This window comes from Drosophila nasuta, chromosome X (assembly GCF_023558535.2).
Source record: "Drosophila nasuta strain 15112-1781.00 chromosome X, ASM2355853v1, whole genome shotgun sequence".
NCBI classification, from domain to species: domain Eukaryota; kingdom Metazoa; phylum Arthropoda; class Insecta; order Diptera; family Drosophilidae; genus Drosophila; species Drosophila nasuta.
Genome location: NC_083459.1, coordinates 1,957,420 through 1,978,290, shown reverse-complemented (window position 1 = coordinate 1,978,290; position 20,871 = coordinate 1,957,420). Strand labels below are relative to the sequence as shown.

General features: G+C 37.7%; 1 protein-coding gene across 3 annotated transcripts; it reads right to left on the bottom strand.

Annotated features, from left to right (window-relative positions):
- Nucleotides 1-224: 224 nt before the first annotated feature.
- On the bottom strand, nucleotides 225-20,020 carry LOC132796283 (uncharacterized). Of its 3 annotated transcripts, none has more exons than XM_060807392.1 (6): nucleotides 19,716-20,020; nucleotides 9,059-9,912; nucleotides 3,801-4,435; nucleotides 3,282-3,741; nucleotides 2,818-3,217; nucleotides 225-2,031 (listed from the first exon to the last, which is right to left on the bottom strand). In XM_060807392.1, exons 2-6 carry the CDS (start codon nucleotides 9,111-9,113, stop codon nucleotides 576-578), a joined length of 3,006 nt encoding a protein of 1,001 aa, XP_060663375.1. In that variant the 5' UTR covers nucleotides 9,114-9,912; nucleotides 19,716-20,020; the 3' UTR covers nucleotides 225-575. The 3 variants fall into 3 exon arrangements, with proteins under 3 accessions (XP_060663375.1, XP_060663376.1, XP_060663377.1); XM_060807393.1 differs by having other exon boundaries at nucleotides 9,059-9,388; XM_060807394.1 differs by having other exon boundaries at nucleotides 9,059-9,388; nucleotides 19,891-20,020.
- Between the last annotated feature and the right edge of the window lie 851 nt (nucleotides 20,021-20,871).

Genomic DNA, 20,871 nt, shown 5'->3' with positions numbered 1-20,871 from the left:
GTTACATGAAATATTTCGTTGCCCATTACCAGTGCACTAGTAATTTACTAATAATCACAAAGAACTTTGATAACGATAAGATATTTTTCAATCCATACAATTTGGCTTATCGTAGTATATGTGCCATATAGTTGAGTAATTCTTGGAAGAAGTACATTTAAAGCACCTAGCATTTAGTTGTTCTAGTAGTAGTTCGACCCAATAATGATTCACAATTATGATACTTGTGTTTACGAGTATGTACTTAACACTCTATTAATTTATTTAATTGTCACATTATAAACTTAATCGCTATCTTAACTGTAGTCATTTAAGATGATGTTCAATACGAATTTGAAATTCCATAAACGGTTATTTACACAGTGTGAAAAGTAGTGAAATTCTTGTTTGTTTGTTTGTTTGTAGGTAGTAGGACGAGCAGCAGCCCGAAAGAAAGACACACGAAAGATAGAAAAGAAGAAGAAAATAGAAATGGAGCTGCGGCGGCGGATGTCTTATCAGCTTGTCATATCACATAGTGTTTACAAAAAAATATAATTATAGCGATTGCCTTGACCTGTCCATCACAGTGGACATCAGGTCAGCTGCTGGACGCGACCACGTCGCAACGCCTTGGCTTTCGCCTTGGATGCCAAGGGCGGTCGATATGTGGGTAGATCAATGAAAACTGGACGATAATTCGGCGATTCAGGTCGCATTGAGCGCGACTCGGTTAGCTGCATATTCGTATAGTAGTTGATCTCGTTTCCTGGTTGATCACCTGGTTGATCAACCACTGTTGGCAGCGTTGCAACCGTTGGCTCCTGACGCTGTCGCTGCTGCTGCCGCTGGGATCGTGCACCATCCGAACGCAGCAGTCTAAAGAGATTACGTCGGGCCACCTGATCCTTGTCCTCTGTTGCCGACTGACGTCGATTGCCATTGCTTGAGCTCGAGCTGGTATTGATGAAGGCTGCCTCCTCGTAGCGTGGAATGTAGCGCGGCTTGCGAGACTCGCTGGGGCGCGACTGATCGCGATCGTGAGGCGTCACATTGAAGCCAAAGAAGCGCGGTGCTTGCACCGAGATCAGTGGCAACAGTGTTTCGCGTGCATAGCGCTCGGCACGTTGCAGCAGTTCCCCGAGTCGGAAGGGCAGCAGCTGCACCGTCTGCAGCGGCTCCTCTTGCCCGCTGGCCAGTTGTGCCATCATCTTGGGCGGTGTTGCCGCGCCACTATCCGGACTATTGTTGCTTCTTTTACTGCCTGTACTGCCTGTGGCAGGAGACTCAATGTCCGGCAGCTGTAGATCCTTGCCATGCTTGGCACGTGGCGTCGTTGCCTTCAGAACGGGCTCCACGATCTCCTCGGTTGTCGTTTGCTCGTGCAGATTGCGTCCACGATTGAGCGAGAGTCGGCGATCCTTGAGCACGGGTTCAAATATCTCGTTGTTCGGCTGTTGGCCAGGTGCCAAATTATCGGAGAGACTGCGACTGGACTCGGCTGCCTCGGCCTCATTGGCATCCTTGTCGAGGGAATTGCCCACGAGTATGGGCTGCCAGGGCAACTCATCGGTTTGATCCAGCGGATAGGTTTGATTCTGTGCCAACTTAAAACTGGTGCCCAAATTAAAGATGTCCTTTCGCTGCTTCACGCTCTCAACGCCATCGACACTCATCGCACTCAAGCCCGACTCCTGCACACTCGAGTCGAGAGCCGGCGCATCTGTGCTCGACGGCAGCGAGGCAACCGGCGGCTGTGTCGTATACGCCCCATAGTCATCCTGATTGTCCAGCTCGCAGTTGCCCGCCTGCAGACGCATGCGCACCGGACTTCCGCTGCTGAGCTTTGTGCTGGGGCGGCACAGCGAATGGCTGCGCCCGAAGCTGTCCGTCAGCACCACCTTGTCGATGTCCCAGTGGGGCAGACCCTTGGACAGCCAACCGCTGTAGGACTTGTAGTGTAGACTAAGTGTTGTGGGAAAGCCCAGCGCCGGATGTGGCACAATGATCTTGGACACTATGTCGCCAGCAAAGAACTCGGCATCGTCCTTTCTGCAATCAAACAAACACCGTTGTCAATTTAAAACTCACTCTTGTTCGTTTTGCATTTCAATTTATATTAATTGTATGTTTAATAGCAGTCTCTTACTCCAAAAAAGAGAAATACTATAGTAAACAAAATAAAAATGTCAGTATTGATTCAGCTAACTTTTCTGTCTGTTGCAAGCCATCTTATTTAATAACCTGATTGACGAATTTTCGAATTTTCGAATTTTTCAAAGATCTGATTGTAGATACTTTAGAAATACAAATATTTTACTCCAAGTAGAGAAATACTTAGGAAATAACAGTAATCAATCAATCAACTATGATTGATACTCTAATTAGCCCTATAAACAGAACAAAAGATCTAACACTATTCATTTGGAATATATCAAATAGAATTCTCTTACTCTAAATAGGTAAATAATTAAGTAATGAGAGTATTCATTCAATCAACCACGATTAATATCCTACTTAACCTCGTGAACTAAATAAAAGCCTGTTGCTTTACCCCCTCGGATTTCTACAAAGAAAACTCTTCCCCCAAGTAGGTAAGTACTGCGAAATTGAGTAAGTAATTAAATAATACTTGTATTGTATCAATCAATCGTGATTGATACTTTTATGTTGGTTTACTCCTACTGATTTCTCAATGGTTCATTGTAGTTTAGTTTCAATAGAAGACTCTTCTCCCAAGTAGGTAAGTAGTAGGAAAGTAATTAGGAAATTATACTTGTATAATAGTTGTATTGAATCAATCACTTGTGATTGATACTTTACTGTTGCTTTACTTACTCGGATATCTCAAAGGTCTCATTGAGGCCGCCATCACCCTCGAGTATGGCCTCGAGGCGGCCAATTGTGCGCAGCGGAAGATCGTTGAACGAGTTGAAGATCTGCAGCTGGAACTGATGGGCACAGAAGGGTTCCTCCTCTCGGGTCAACAGATACAGCTGACCGCGTCCTGTCGATCTGTCCGCATAGTAGCCCATGTTGCCACAACGTGGCACGCCCTCGGCAAGATCCTCGTCATCCTGTGCACAGGGAAAGCACTTTCCCTTAAGGAAATCGTCGTAGTTGGCACAGGGGAATGCTGGAAACATGCAGCGCGGTGCCACTGAGTCAATGAAGAACTTGTAGGCGCGTCTATGGTTGCACAGTGAACGTCCCTCCTCATCCTCCGCCGCCTGGGCAGCTGTACAAAAAAGGAGAGAAATTAGCATTCAATTGAAATGCAATTCTACAAATCTGTAACTAACACCAGATAAAATCCGTGACGGCGCCTACAAAGAGATTGGAACAACCCGTCTGCACACGACCGCCATTTGGATAGTAATCAACATGTCCCATTGGCTGCCACGATCCCAGGCCACCCAATATCAGATTCTCGCCATTCGAATGTATCACATCGACGAATTCGGCATCGCTGCTGTCCAGTCGCACCTTCGGATGCTGTGCCTCAAAGAGCGGTCCGGCCGGATCCAGGCCGGTGATGCGCGACAGTCCGGGCAACTCGGCGCCGGCAAATCCTGAGACATGGGCGCCAAGGCTGAAGCCAATCACATGGGTGCGCATCAGATTAAGGCCCTTGTGCTGCTCCAGATGGCGCAACAACATGGCCAACTGTTTGCCCACCAGACGCGTGTTGGCCGCAGCCCTCACATAATTCGGAAACGTGGCGCCATTCTCCCAGTCTACACAGATGACAATGCAATCCTCCTGCGGGAACACACAAGAATATAGCTGGCTACATATTTGGGTTGCAAATGCAAGCTTACCACTGCCATCAGAGCGGTCTTCATCTCATAGATCCAGACATGGGGACAGGCAGAGCCAAAGCCGTGGACAATGACGCGCACGGAGAGTTCATCGAAACCCTCGAGATCATCGATGGACGGTGGCGGGGATTTCTTTGGACTCGAGCTGCTGCTGCTGCTTGGCCTGTCGGTGACTGTTGCATTGTTGCCAGTGGCAGCTGTGGAGCTGGGTGAGCTGGTGGTGTCCGTTGTGGGGTCGGATTCGCGTTTTGCCTTGGCCTTGGCTTTGGCGAAGGCCGCGGTCATATTGAGGAACGACAATTCCATCAGCGGCTGATCAGAGCGCTGGCGAGTCGAGTAGAAGAAGAACTTGGTGTTGATCTCCTCGGGCGATGACGGCAGCATCTCCAGATAGGCAAACGGACCCGAGTCCTCGAAGCAGCCCAACTCATTGTAGCAGACACGCTTCACCGCTCGCTTGCTGCGTCCGTGTTGCAGCTGACGCTGTTGCTGCCACCGCTCGTGTGACTGCAGTGAGGCATGCACCGCCTCAGATAGTTCCGTAAAGTTAGCATAGCGTTGCTCTCGCAATGTGGGCGTGGCATCCGCAGCCGCAGTCACAGCCGCACTCAGGCCACTCACTTCCTTGCCACGAGCTGTAAAATGCGATGAGTAAGCGAAATGTGAATTGACGTATCGCAATTTCAATTTCAAATTTCAAATTGTAATTTGTTGTTTATGTGGCGAAACAATTGAGCACTTTGCAAGCAACTCACGCACATTCTTCAAGCCCCATAGACATTTGAAAATCAAATATGATATTTGGATAGGCACATAACTATATGATATATCTAGAGTCTGATCACACTATTGTGAGTTCATCAGGTACAGTCACTTCCTCTTTTTCTAGTCTCTATTGAAATTATCTTTCTATTTAGCGTTTAAACATGTTATATTATACAATATAAAGATGAATATGTGAGATACCCGCTACCGCTATTATTCTTTAAATATGTCAAATTAATACACCATAAAAATACTAAAATATAACAAAGACCATATTTTGTATAGTACTTCTTTCAAAATATACTATATAATACTAAAATATTCCAGATTATCATTCAAAGTTTAAAGACCCGTAGGTGGGCGTCTTTTTCCCATACAAAAATGTTTCTTAAATAACTTCTACACTTTTTAAATCGTCTTCAATACACTAACATTTAAACATGTTATATTGCTTAAAATCAAGGACTGACCTATGTAAATGGCGATGATTCAACTTCAGAGACTCGCTAGACACCGATGTCAACAGTTTTATAATTGTATTAAAAGAGTATACATTTGTATAAATGTAGTATAAAAATAAAATTAAGATCATCTTTTTTGTAGATTAAATTATAAGATGCTCAATTAAGCTAAGTGCAAGTGAATTTATATATAGACAGTGAACTTCATAAAGCAAACTTGCTGCGGTATTTTATCTTAAAATATACCAAATATAGCGATGATAATATTTGATTGAAAGAAATAATATTACATTCAAAATATATCAGATTCTTCACTACAACCTGACAATAAATCAGAGGTTTTGTAAAATATAAAATAATTTCTTACTTCTGAATTTTAAATTCAGGCATCATATCAGTGTTTGCTATATAACATTAATATTTTCTAGAAGCTTTTGTTTTTTCGACAAATTCTGTCATAGTCTCTAAATATTTTGCTTTCTGCGTATCAACACTGAGATTCTAAGCTCTCTGTAGTTTTCAAAATATTGCAAAAAGTATTAAATAAATAATTAAATAAAGTGTATTCTAAATAAAGTAAAATAAAACAAAGAATATAAACTAAATAAAAAATAACCAAGATATGAAAATTAATTTATATTTACATATTTTACAAATTATTTCGAAATGATTATTTTAATTTGTGAAATGTTTGATTTCATATTGCGAAAGAATACAAGTTGGTCATTAAATACTGTTCATATAGTATAAACCCGGAAGTTGTTTAGCATATATAGCTTATGAGTGCGCTCATTCAAGTTGAACTCAGCAGAGGAGAGATAACAGAGTAGGAAGAAGGCTTCGCGGAAAATTTATGGAATTTTGTGAGACGCCGAGATATGTACATATATAATATAACATGTGTGTGATGATTGTCATAGGCAATTAAAACTAATCAAATCTAGTTGGAATCTCATTAATGGCAACGCGTAAAATATTTTCATTTGGCGCTTTCGAACGTGCCGATGACATAACCCCCATCCACATGGATGTCTGGGTGTCTCAGTCTCCCCACAAATATGGCTCCGTTAGCTGAAAGCGATGATAAATTACCGAGGCGTGATTGCGTTTTCAAAGCGAACTAAAAAAACTAAAAACAAACCACGCTTCGCCACACACGTCGCCATCGCCAAGTGGCAAATAATTATAATGATATGTATTATCATGATCATCTATGCGAAAATCAAAAGAAATTACATATCTTGGGTGACGAAGTCAGATGGCAAGATGTCAACTTCGGATAAGATTGCAATTAGATACAGTGGTAGTCACTTTTATACAGGCAGTAGGAGACATCTCCGACCACATATATTCTTTATAAGCATTAACAGCAGGGATGCCACTCTATTTATATTCAAAATACACCAACTACAACTATCGGTATATTTTAGTAACTTTTGGTATATGAATTCGATATAGTTTAGCGGCAAAACCGTTGGTATATTTTGTACTCCATAGTTTGTAGTATATCGCTACACCACATATAGATTTCGGTATATTTTTGTATTTTTGATATATGATTTCGGTATATATTATAGGAAATACAATTGGTATATTTTGTAAATTCTAATAAAATGTATATTCCATGCTATGTAGTTTATAGCTACACCGTATACAGATTTTGGTATATTTTAGTAGTTTTTTGGTATATTAATTCAGTATATTTTGGAAGTAATACAGTTAAATACTCTTATATTTGTTATACCCCCTGATACATAATATATCGCTACACCATATGTAGCTTTCGGTATATGTATTTTAGTATTTTTGATATATGATTTCAGTATACATAGCTTAGGGATAGTACCGTCGGTATATGTATATTTCGTACTCTATTGTATCATACCCTACATCATATGACGCTATATATTTCGGTATATTTTAGTATTTTTGGGTATATTATTTTGGCAAATATTTTAGCGGTATATTTTGAGTAATTTTTAGTTTATGATTTCGGTATATTTGAACGGTAATACCGCATACATAGTTAAGTTTTCATTGAAAATGATTAGCGGATATCTCACCATCGTACACACTCGACTGAAGCTTTCTTACTAGTTGTAGTTGTTATTTCTGTCGTCTGCCTGATTCACCCATTTGTATCATTAGCAACATCGAAATGTGCTTGGGCAAGTGCCCTCCATTAATCAACACGACGTGACTTTACTATATGTCCCTTATGCAACGAAATGCATCCAAGTTTTTTTTGTGTGTTTTTTATTTTTTAAAGTTTTTTTTTTGTTGTTACTGCTGCACAGACAATGGGAAGCGCTTTACGCTTTAGGCCCATAAAAGTAACGGCCACTTATAAATAATTACTGCACTTTTCTCGAGCTTATGAGCCAAAACCCAACTAAAATTACACCCAGCCTTGTAATTGCGATCCGCTTCTATAACGTTGCAGAGAATTTCCCTCTTACAAAAAAAATAAAAATAAAAAAAATGATCTCTAATTGAGTCTTGCAACAGTAAAAGATTGTTGTGGACTGTGGGAATTCATCAAGCAAATGGTATCGAGATCTTAAAATATGGCAAAATTCGTTTATTAAATTAAATTCTCAGTATTAATACAAATATAAAAAAATGAGTATATGGAAAAGACTCTTAAAAGATTTTTGAAGAAAATTCTTGGTATTAATTTAAGATAAAAATAAATATATATAACAAATTTTGGGAAATTTTAAAATATGTGGCACTGACATAGCAAAAGACTGTTATTGAACAGAATTCATAGTATTAATACAAATAAAACAAGTAAGAAACCCGAGTGTGCTCGACATTTAAGTGCCCGCTACCCATTTTCAATAAAACTATATTTTACAAAAAAAACAAAACATACCGAAAAATACTAAAATGTACCGAGGGCAATATTTGCATTCAAAATAAACCATAAAGTAAAAAATCTATCAGATTGTCAGTCAAAGCAACTAAGGCCCGATTGCTTTAGTCGTGGAATAACGAGTTTCAAGAAATTTTGTGTTTAATGATAACGAGATCTTTCAATTTAGGAAAAGATTAATATTAAGCAAATTTCTTAGTATTAATTTAAAATGGAATTTTAAACTTTGTGGTAAGAGCTCAGTTTTACATATTTCGTTTTAGCATAATTAATAATTCATTGGGGAGTTTTCGAACTGAAATGACTCATGAAGTTGATATGAATTTAACTATTTTAATCATTGTGAATGAGCTGCAATAAAGTGTTATGAATTGAGATATTAAATTAGTTTCTAATAAACTGTAAGCTTTAACATTTTGTGTTTCACACAATAAAAAGTAATACCACACTAAAGCATTTGCAAATGGGACTGTCGAATCGATACGAATAACATGTAGATAACATATACGAGCTACAAGCGTTGGGTCTCTAATTACCAGCCAGATATTGGGAGTATTTTTTAATGGATATGTCAGGGGTGTTGTCATTGTATTGTAGTTGTCAGTTTCGTGTTTTCATTTGCGTTTAACACTTTGAACATACATTTATTTTTGTCTTGTTTTTTTTTTTTGCATTGCAGTCGCTTCTTTCGCTTTGTCGACTGTTTCCGATTACATGTGTCTGTCTGCCGGTATCTGTGTCTGTGTACGTGTGTGTGTGTATGTGCGAGTAGTTGTGGTATTTATGACGATTGTGCAATCCGTGAAGTGTTCACTTGTCGAGCGTCAATGGCGAAAAAATTGTCAAGTGAAACTCGTCAGGGGCCAAATAAATTAAAAGACACCCACAAACCCCCGACGGCCTTGCAGAGCAGAGCCAGCAGAGGAAAGCGGAGAGGAGGACCGCACTCAAAAAAAAAAATAAATATATATATATACATATATGTATATAGTATATAAAAAGTAAACGCAATTTTAAAGCGGAAAGCATCCTCAGTAGGTTTTACAATTTAGCACACAATAAATCAATTAGAGAGAGCTGAGAGGGAAGGGGAGACAAAGTCCAAGTGTCGAGTCAATTAGTTAATGGAGCGAGTGCCAAGTACCGCTACTTACCGCTAGAGTGTGTGCTGAGCAGCAGCAACGAGAGGGCGATGCAAATGTGCAGCATTGTTTTCCTTGTTGTTGTTGTTGTTGTTGTTGTCGTTGTTCCGGTTGTTGCAACAGTTTATCCAATCAAGCTGATAACACCGAAGTGGTACTCATAGAGAGTTGTATCGTCGAATTGACCCTAGAGCGGGTTCACGCGCTCTCTATCTCTATCTGTATCTCTCTATCTGTATCTGTATCTGTATCTGTATCTGTATCTGAATCTTTGTTTCGTTTTTTTCTCTCTCGCTGTTGCTCAGCTTCGTTGAGTCGCTGGCATTGCACTTGCTGAGTGAGCTTTTTTGTTTAATAATATTATTAATGTTATTTCTTGTGTTGTCGCAGTGTGTGTGCGTGTGTGTGTGTGTGTGCTGGGCTTTATACTTTGTTTGTTTGCAATGCTTTCGGTATTATGCGCTTGTGTCTCTTTCGCTTTGGTAATAGCAATAAACCATAAACAAATTCACTTTCACTTATTTGTGAACCTGCCGGCCAAGTCGTGACTGGTTCCTGGCCACGGCCAATGGCTGGTGGCTGCTGTCTGCCGTCTGTTGGCTGACTCACTGACTGACTGACTAAAGCAGAAGCAGATGCAGAGATGGACAGAGAGCCACAGACACGAACTACGCTTGGTTTGCTCTATGAACCAAGCTGGGCGTTGGTGTTGGCAGTTAACTTTGCGCTTGATTGAATTATGCGGCAGACGCTTCACCAGCTGAGCTTTCACTTGACCAACAACAGCGGCTCCAATTTGTGACAGATGCTTGAGCTCTGATTGATGGTGATTGCCGTTGATTGATTGTTTATGAACTCCGTGTGGTCTGCAATTCAAAAGAAACAAAATCCATTTACAATTGCAACCAACTGTTGCAGCAGCAACTGTTGTCGCTATTGCTATTGCTACTGCTGCCGTTGTTATCGGACTGTCTGCATATTGTATAATAAGCCGGTTGACAGACAGACAGGATGTCGGCTAAGTGACGGGTTCATTGACCATTCATCGTCTTATGGCTCTTTGATTCTCTAGCCACACGACAGAAATAACTACAATGCTAACAACAGCAACAGCAACAACAACAACAACAACAACAACAACAGCAACATCAGCTATAAAAGCAACAACATTAACAACTATAGTTCAAATATAAACATTGTTAATAAGCACAAGCATACGCATGCATACATTACACTATGCAACAAATTCAATAAACAACAAGTGAGAAAACTAAAGTAGAGTGTGTTGGACTGAGAGATACCCGGTATTCATTTCTCAGAAATTCAAAAGAGTACGAAACAGGTAGTAAGTGAAAGATGTGTTCAAAAATATACTGCACATAAATACTGAAAAAATACCGAATATACCAACAACTCAATTTCGTATATCAGTATACTGTTTTTATATACAAATATAAATATACCAAAAACTCGTTTTAGTATTAATATATTGTTGTGATAACCCGATTTTTTATTTTTATTTTGAATAAATGCAAAACAGTTCAAAGGTATACTAAATTGGTATATTAAAATAATACTGAAATATACCAAAAATTATGTTTCGTTTGTAAATATACTATTGTGGAAAGACTAATTATTGTTAAAATAAACTGCACAGAAATACTGAAAATACCAAATATACCAAAAATCAGTATACTGTTGTGATATAGACGATGCGTACTTTGAATAAATGCCAAAATGTTCGAAGGTATAATTAAATTGAATGATATATTACTGAAATATACCAACAATTTAATTTGTATTGTAAATATAATATTGTGAGATGACTTATTAGTGTTAAAATTTACTACACACAAATACTAAAAAAATACCAAAAACACAAAAAAACTCAATTTCGTATATAAATGTACTGTTTCGATATACACGATGCGTGAGAAAATATACTAAATTGAAATACTAAAAGAATATACCAACAATTATATTTGGTTTCTAAATATACTATTGTGACCGAAATTGGGGAAAAATACTAAAATATACCAAAAGCTGTATTTCCTTTACCAAAAATATCAACTTGTCATCTTGATACGGGCAAAATTTTTCCTATAATACGGGTACAAAACGGGCATTAAAATGTTTAGATTGACAACGCTTCTACTTGATATTAATTTATAAGCAATTTTTGTAATGCATCATTGCACGTAGATTATGTATTGTTACCATAACAAAAAAAAATGAACAAAGTTTTAATAAATAACTTCCGTTTTTTACACTATTTTTAAAATTGCGAGTCTACAGACAATTTACCAATATAATTAAATGCATTACTTTATTTCCTAAAGTAAGTAATAATGAAATAAGTATTATTGTTTATTATCGTCTATAATTATGTATTGTTGCTATCGACATTTAATTAGATAATTCCGCATATTTAATTACAATTAATCAAAGCTTGGTAATAGATTGTTTGTAAGTCGATTACAACTGAAGAAATGCGTTATGAATAATGGATAAATTGGATTTGATAAGATTGTCATTTAATACAAATTCTTTGGTATTTTTAATGTAACATCAAATTATTTGTAAAAAGTACTTGAAATGTAAAAAGAAAAGTAAAATTTGGGAATTAAACAAATATATTCTATATTGCAGTCAGCAGAATTTAAAATACTGATCCCAAAAATAAAGCGATGTCTTGTTGTACAGTGTTGTAGCATTGAGTTGAACGTTGAACGCTGAGCATTGTTAGCTTGAATGTGGACATTTGGGTCAACAGCAGCAACAGCAGCAGCTGAGAGTCGTCGCATAGTCGAGAGTTGAGAGTCGAAAGACAAAAGAGACAAGAGTTTGTCATCGCTTTTTAGCTTTTGTTGACTGTGATTTTTTTTTTTTTGGTTTTGTTTTTGGTTTTGGCCAATTTTCAAAGAAACTCCATGTGTTAATTGCGCGGGAGAGTCGCGTAAAGCAGACGCGGCATCTAATAGGTTAATGCTGTTAAAAGCCCGCAACGAAAGTGAAAACTTTAAACACCCAAGGAAAGGGGCCAAGATAAGAAATCAAAACATCACCAGCAACTGAAACTGAAACTGAAACCGAACTGAAACTGAAACTGACATATTGAGAGCGTGTGTGTAACTTTGATCGATTGATTTATTGTTGTTATTGACTTAATATCGATTGTTCATTGAGCTTCACTTTCGTTGGTTATCGCCATGCGACTTTTCAATTAGCACCTCGCCACTCAAGTCGAGTCGAGTATTAGGCAAGTATTTATTATTTGTCTATCTTTTTTTTGCTCTCTCAAATCTTCAACTCTACATCTGATTGCAACATCGCTAACAAATTGCCCCATTGAGCCCTCAAGGAGCTCTTGTTTTCACTTAATTGATGTTGATTAACAAGCCGAACTGCAAAAACGGTTTTACCCAAAAATGATTGTCAAAGTGAATCATAGTTGTGAATCAAAAATTGTTGAATCTAGTTCGAGTTCGAAGATTTCCCTTCTGGTTACCTTATCGATTGAGCGAAACTCTCTCAATGTCCACTGCAAGTTCATTCACAGCGAGTCGCATCGTCGGATCATCAATCAGCTGTGATTCGATGGGGTCTGTGACCACCCGCAAAATGAAGCGTTGAAAGGCGGAACCAAAGCATCGAGGGGCAACGAAGCGTGGAGCAGCGCAAAGGGTAAACCGCTTGTGGCTTGTGGCATCAATCGGGGGGCATCAGAGCCAAATGGCCAATTTCTCAGCTCTGCTGATGACAGATGAAACTGTCGCAAGTTGCCGGGAAAGCAACAAATAATAAAGAAGAAGAAGAAGAGCGACAAAACAAAAACACAAAAACACAAAAACACAAAAATGGAAAGTAAATTGGCAAAAAAAATAACGCTTCTAAACGTGGCTTTCGCATGACTTCTTCTACGCTCAGAGCTCAGAGCCCAGCGCTTAGCGGCAACTTCAGTTTTAGAGTTTAATTGTTGCCACAGCGCCGCTGTGTGGCACGGCGTTGGTGTCAGTTGTCGCCGGCATTCGTCAGCCACTTTCAAATAGATTAACCCAATTTGGGTTGCTGGGTCCGCTTTCAGTTGGAAGTTTGACTTCATTTTCGCATTTGCAGCTAATTTGGCTCATTAGATAAATGGCAGACGGACGCCGCTGTTCGCTGTTCGCTGTCCGCTGTGTGCATGTTGCAAGCACATGTTGCTGCCAGACTCGACTCAAGAACTGGCTTCGCGCATCCAGCGCATTGGGAAAGCAAGAGCTGCGAAATCGAACCATGCCAATGAAAAGCGCAACTAACTGACTAACTGACTGACTGACATAAATTGGGGCCCACACACTCACACACACTTACTCTCTCAATTGGCCAACATCGAATCGTTGGTTGGAATTGTTCAATCGTTCGCTCCTCCACTTGCCGCGCCAAACAATGCTGCAGCATTGTGGCAACATTTTGGGCAATCGCTTTGATTGATTTGCAAACTAAAAACAACTTTATCTCTCTACCTCCCCTCTCTCTCTCTCTCTCCCGTCTGCCGCTCTGCTCTGGTCTATGTGTGCCATTTAATGCCTGTTTTTGTTTTCATCATTTTTATGGCCATACAAAAGACTTAGGCAACGAACTTGCCAACGAAAAGATTTGAAATTTCCTTGGCCAATTTTCGCATGTCAGGCAAGTCGCATAAATAGTTTCCTGTTTGTTACGACGGACGGACACGAGGAACCAGCAACTCAACTCAACTCAACTCAACTGAAGGGAGGCAGCCAACGCTGCGCTGGACAGCAACAACAACAACAACCACAACAACAACATCAGCAAGAAAATTTATGAAAAATCAGTAGCGCATAAAATTTCCGCCGTTATTTGTTGATTTGTTGGCTGTCGCGGTTGCTGTTGTTGTTGCTGCTTCTGTTGTTGAGTTGTTTCTGATATGACTGTCGTTGTTGTTGTTGTTGTGGTTGTTGTTGCATTGACTTTTCACAAGAATTTCCAACAGCGGCAATCTCATTGTGCATGCATTGCATGCAGCCAAGAAGCCAAGAAGCCGAAAAGACAATGCGCCATAAATCAACAGACGGCAAAGCCAGCCAACGGTAAAATGCATAGCCAGAAGTTACACCAACAACAACAACAATAACAATAACAATGTGACAGCACCAACAACAATAACAATTACATACATGCAATAACGAACGTGTCTGACACACATTTTGGGCTCTGGGCTTTGGGCTTTGTGCCATATCTAGTCGTAATCCAGGCTCCCAAGCTCAACCAGTTCTGCTGGGGGAAAAAGCACTTGACTGTGTAGAAAAGCCACAAAGAAAGAAGGCTTAGTCAAAGGGGGGAATGGAAAGGTAAGGCGGCGGAGAGTTCAAGTGGGCGTGATGAAAGCGTGGGCAGAAACCGAAGCACTTGTTTCGGATGACCCAATTGAAGACAAACTTGCCAAAATGTGTCTTCAATTAGACAGAGAGAACAAAAAAGTATAAATTAAATTAAATTAGATTTCGACTAAATACTAAACATATACAGAAAACTATATTTTTATAATTATATACTACTACATTGAAAATACAACATAGAGTAGTATATTTTGAATGTAGTAGTAGTAAAATATACCAAAGAATAGTATATTTTGAATGTAGTAGTAGTAAAATAGAGCGAAGAATTTAAAACCAGACAGCTGCAGCCGATTGAATTAAGAAACCACATAAAAAGAAGGAAAAGAAGGAGGGGAAGGAGAAGATAAGGCGGCGGAGAGTTCAAGTGGGCGTGATGAAAGCGTGGGCAGAAACCGAAGCACTTGTTTCGGATGACCCAATTGAAGACAAACTTGCCAAAATGTGTCTTCAATTAGACAGAGAGAACAAAAAAGTATAAATTAAATTAAATTAGATTTCGACTAAATACTAAACATATACAGAAAACTATATTTATATATTAATCTACTTCAACATTGAAAATACAACATAGATTACTCCATTTTGAATCCAGTAGTAGTAAAATATACCAAAGAATTTAAGACTCGTCTGCTATAGCACAAACACTAAAATATACCCCAATTAAATGCTGTACAAAATTTAAAATATACCAAAAGCTATATTTATTATATCACTTTAATACCACATTCAAAATATACCAAAACTGTTGAGACCCGACAACTGCAACCGATTCATAGATAGAAATAGGGGAAAAACGAAGGCAAAGGGAAGACGGTGAAGAGTTCAAGTGAAGGCAAACTTGCCAAAATGTGTCTTCAATTAGACAGAGAGAACAAAAAAGTATAAATTAAATTAAATTAGATTTCGACTAAATACTAAACATATACAGAAAACTATATTTTTATATTAATATACTACTACATTGAAAATACAACATAGAATAGTATATTTTGAATGTAGTAGTAGTAAAATATACCAAAGAATAGTATATTTTGAATGTAGTAGTAGTAAAATAGAGCGAAGAATTTAAAACCAGACAGCTGCAGCCGATTGAATCAAAAAACCACATAAAAAGAAGGCAAAGAAGGAGGGGAAGGGGAAGGTAAGGCGGCGGAGAGTTCAAGTGGGCGTGATGAGAGCGTGGGCGGAAACCCAAGCACATGTATCGGATGACCCAATTGGAGAATTAAAGAACTTGCCAAAATATGTCTTCAATTATACAGAGAGAACAAGGGCACAAAAAGAACTGCAAATGGAGAGATTGAGAGCATCCAAAGAGAGATGATCAAAGCAACAATTAATTGGCGTAAAAATAAAGCAAAAACCTACAGGCAAGAAATCAACCTATTTTTATTTTAAGAAATATCTAACTACAAAAAGCGGCAGCTAATAAGATTATTTATTGAAAAGATTCTCAGAAGCAAAAAAGAAAAATAGAATGTGATGATTAAAATGGGTCAAAGTTGATAATAGAAACTTATAATAAAAATATACAAAATAAACTCGTTAAAGTTAGAAATAACAACTTGCCAACGACTTAAAAAAAGATACAAAATTTAATAGAAAAAAATCAATCAATGCGATGATTTTAAACGATAAAAGTTAACAAGAGCAAAAAAATAAACAAAACAGAAATTTCAATAGTAAAAATCAATCCCATGCTTAGAAATAATAAAAAAAAAATAATAAGAACAGAATAGCAATTTGATTGAAAAGAACATTTAAACTAAAATTAGACTTAATTCTATGATTAAAACAATAGAAATGGAGAGGATATTGAACTTATGACAAAAATACACAAATGCCAATATAACAAAATAATATACTTAAGTAAGTTAGGAATAGCAGCTAAAAAGAAAAGATACAAAATTCACTCCCGAAGGAAAAACAATTCGATCAAAAAAACGATTAAAGTAAGGAAATGAAATTGATTCAACTTTTGCATATACTTATGATAAAAATATTCAAATTTTAGTATCAACAAAGAATCAACTCGCAAGAAACAAAAATTAAAAATATATAATAAACAAGTTATAAAACTACAGTCGAGAGTGATCAATTTTGAGATAACTTTAAGTTAAATATGGCGTTATTATTATTGAAATATTCCGAATGAATATACCAAAAAATACAAAAATATACCAAAGACTATATTTGGTATACATACAAGTATATACTATACAATTCAAAATATATCACTTAATAGCAAGAAAAGATTAAAGTCTAGAAAATCTATGAACCTGAACTGCGGGTTAGTTAAACACAACAAATCGTGCAACACAGCTAAGAAGCTGTTGGCAACCACCTCAACACAACACAGCAGAACACAACACATAATAAATCAACAACCGGAAGAGCAGAGAGTGAAGAGTGAAGAGTGAAAGAGAGAACTCGGAGTGAAGTGGGGTCAATTGGGAAAGCGTAGGAAGCTAGCTCACATGACCCAATTCATGAGACAAGCACACAGTTATGACACTTGGAATAGAGAATAGAAGCCTCCAATTACTACAGAGTATCATCGTATAAGTATCTAGCATTTATCTCAAGTAACTCGCATAACTCTCATTTTATACGACACAATTAAATGTGTTTTGTCTAGACTGCCAGATGAAACGGTTTAGACCGCAATTGTAGTGGGGATCACTTAACTAACCCGCCGGTAATGCCGATAACACTGTGCCACTGGATCACCATCTGCCCCAGAGACCTAAATACACTACAGACCAAACAATGCAATAAGATACAACATCCCCACCGAATGCCATGCAACATTGTTGACACCTTAAGAACGTTGATAATTGTGGCCAAGTGATAAATTATCTTTGTCCTCATTGTCGCAACTAGAAAGTGGAGAGAATCTGCAGAAAACCAGCTGAAAAACACACATAACGATAGTTCTCTATCGCAAATACTATCGGCATTTTGAAAAGAAATTCAAAGTCTCTGATAATTTGATAATACTACAAGAATATATAAAACAAAGAAAGTCTTTATAGTTAATCCTTAATTAATTTATTTTAATGGTAAATCATAACTTCAAAGTGAAAGGAGTTTTAAGCTTAGCGACTGAAAAGCACTCAGAACGATAACAATTACTATCGGCATTCTTAAAAGTAGCTCAAAGACCTTGATAAATTGATAATAATACAAGAATACATAGAACGATGTTAGACTTCAGTTACCTCTCAAACAATTTATTTTAATGCAAAATCATAACTTGAAAGAGGAAGGATTTTTAAGCTTAGCACATATAACGATAGTTCTCTATCGCAAATACTATCGGCATTTTGAAAAGAAATTCAAAGTCTCTGATAATTTGATAATACTACAAGAATATATAAAACAAAGAAAGTCTTTATAGTTAATCCTTAATTAATTTATTTTAATGGTAAATCATAACTTCAAGGTGAAAGGAGTTTTAAGCTTAGCGACTGAAAAGCACTCAGAACGATAACAATTACTATCGGCATTCTTAAAAGTAGCTCAAAGACCTTGATAAATTGATAATACTACAAGAATATATAGAACGATGTTAGACTTCAGTTACCTTTCAAACAATTTATTTTAATGCAAAATCATAACTTGAAAGAGGAAGGATTTTTAAGCTTAGCACATATAGCGATAGTTCTCTATCGCAAATACTATCGGCATTATTAAGAATAGCTCCAAATTCTTCATTATTTCAGTTATTTCTTGAATAACATGCTTTAATTGTAAATCTATGCAGAACTAATTAAATTATCATTATATTAAATTATCAAATATTAAATACAACTTTTTTAATTACTTAGTTATCTATATATAAACATCGCTCATTTTAGTTAATAAAAAATACCTTTATTTTATAGATAAATTCAGAATTCATTTTGAAGACTCATTCACTGCATTTTCATAATTTGAAAGCTTGTGGATTTTGATTTAAGTTTTCCACTTGTTGAGCTCAATTGACTCGTGACCTTGCGGATGTCAACAACCACAGCAGCGCCAACAGCAATCAAACTAACAACATCAACAACATCAACTCGAGCTGGTCTCAATCATTGGCTGTTAACTGCAGGTGAATTATGTTAACTCAAAAGCGACAATCACAACAATAAAGTGTTTAACTAAATTTAAATTTGTTGTCGTTGTCGTTATAGTTGTTGTTGTTGTTGTTGTTGTTGTTATTGTTGCTGTTGTTATGCATGGCATTGAAGGAATTTATGCAGTTTAATTGAAAACAATTTTCGTCATATGAGAGTGCTTCAACATGAGATGCTCATATGCAAAATACCCTATACACCATCTCGGAATAGTAAAGCAAGTTACTAAAATTGAAATAAAAAACTACACTTGGATTTAATTGAGATCTTACAAATTGAGAGATCAATCAATCAATCTCATTTTCACTTTTTACAGGGTATTAACAGCTACTGGTCTTTGGGACTTTAGTTTGCACTTTTGTTGATTTAGACTTTACACCATGAATTTGTTTGTTGCTATCAAAATTGGCTGCCTTTTGTTTGGTCTCTGCAATTCGTGTCAATGTCAGCATGATTTTTTTTCTTAATATTTTTTTTGTTCAGCTATGTTTTTTTTTTTTTGTATACATATGTCCAATGCTTTATGAAGCTGCAGGGGAAGGGGGTAGAAGAAGGTGCCTTGTAATGCGCTGCAAACGAGTTTCAGCAAAGAAGCAAAAAAAAGGCATGCATAATAGCAAGCAGTGCAAGCAGTGCCTAAAAGACTTAAGCGACAAACTTGAAATGCAACAGGTGCAAAAGAAAAAAGACTGCACAAAATGGACACGAAGTAGGTGAGAAAATTATGCGAAAAATGTCTGCCTAATGCATACAACATAAAAAAAAACAAAAACAATATGTTAAACTGCTCATTTGTGATAAGCAACAATAGCAAATCCCAGCAAAACAACAACAACAACACAATCATCGCCATCATCATCATCATAATGATCTGCGGCTGCTGGTTTTGGGGCCCAGCTCACAGTTTCACTTGAGGCGCGTGAAAGTTGCGCTTCATAGCAAAAACAAAAATCAAAAAATCAAAAACAAAATAAAATACGAAAAAAATAAAACACACACACACACAGACTCACACATGCACAGTGGCACAATTGAAAGACAGTTTACAATAAAAAAGGGCGGGCGCACTCCAAAGCCAAAGCCAAAGGCAAAGCCAAAGACAAAGACAAACAACAAACGCACACTGCCTGCAATTAATATACGCACATTTTTGTGTTGTGTTGTCCGTTTGTAGTATTTGATATTATAGTATTATGATTGTTGTTGTCGTTAAATATCAATGCTCGCAACACACAAAAAAAAAACAACAACAATAATAACTTGCGCAAAGCGGCGGCGACCGGACAAAACCAAAAACAAAAAACCTGAAGATGCAACGCACGAAGCCGACGGCAGCGACGTCAAGCTGCAGCAGCGATCAACGATAAACGGAATAAAAGTAAAATGAAGAAAACAGTGCCCGAACGAACAGGCGACGAAACACGAACCGCAGACCGTCGCGGCTGTAGATCAACTGAACTGCCCGAAACGCACAATGCAAGAGCAGCAAGCAAGCACGAGCTCGGCTCGGCTCGGCTCGGCACGTCGTTTATCATCGGCTGCTGTCGGCAAAAGCTCGGCTTCTTGGCACTGCCAGACCATGATACAATAACACAAGGTAGTCTCGTCGGAAAAGCTGCCCCTTATCGACAGTAGAGCTTTGCGATTAACCCTTCAATTGCGCATAGGGTTTAATTGTTCCACTATATTAAAAAGAGTTGAAATGTTTTTTATAATTTAATTTTTAATAGTTTAGAAGTTGAAAGTAATCGTTATTTTTGTTTTTGATTACTAATTATTTTGTTCAGGTTCTTAATTCTATCATAAAGTTCAAATATATATATAATATAATTGCAATCTGACATTTTTGTCTTGCGCAAGGGTTAATCTCCACAAAAAAAATCGTCCGCGCACAACCTTTCGCTTCAACAAGCACGAGCGCACTGACGATAGTGGCTCGAAGCCGAACGTTAAGGCACGCGACGAGACTACCTTGTGTTATTGTATCATGTGCCAGACTGTCATCGGGTCGACTGATCCACTGGTGGCCTGGCCCCATGATACAATTATACAAGGTAGTCCCGTCGTCAAAAAGCTGTCCGTAATCGACACCGTACATAAGTGCGAGTGAAACGACTGCGCCTAGTGAGTGCGAAAGAATCGACAGTAGAGCTTTGTGATTAACCCTTCAATGGCGCATAGGGTTTAATTGTTCCACTATATTAAAAACAGTTGAAATGTTTTTTATAATTTAATTTTTAATAGTTTGGAATTGGATAGTAATCGTTGTTTTTGTTTTTGATTACCAATTATTTACTTCAGG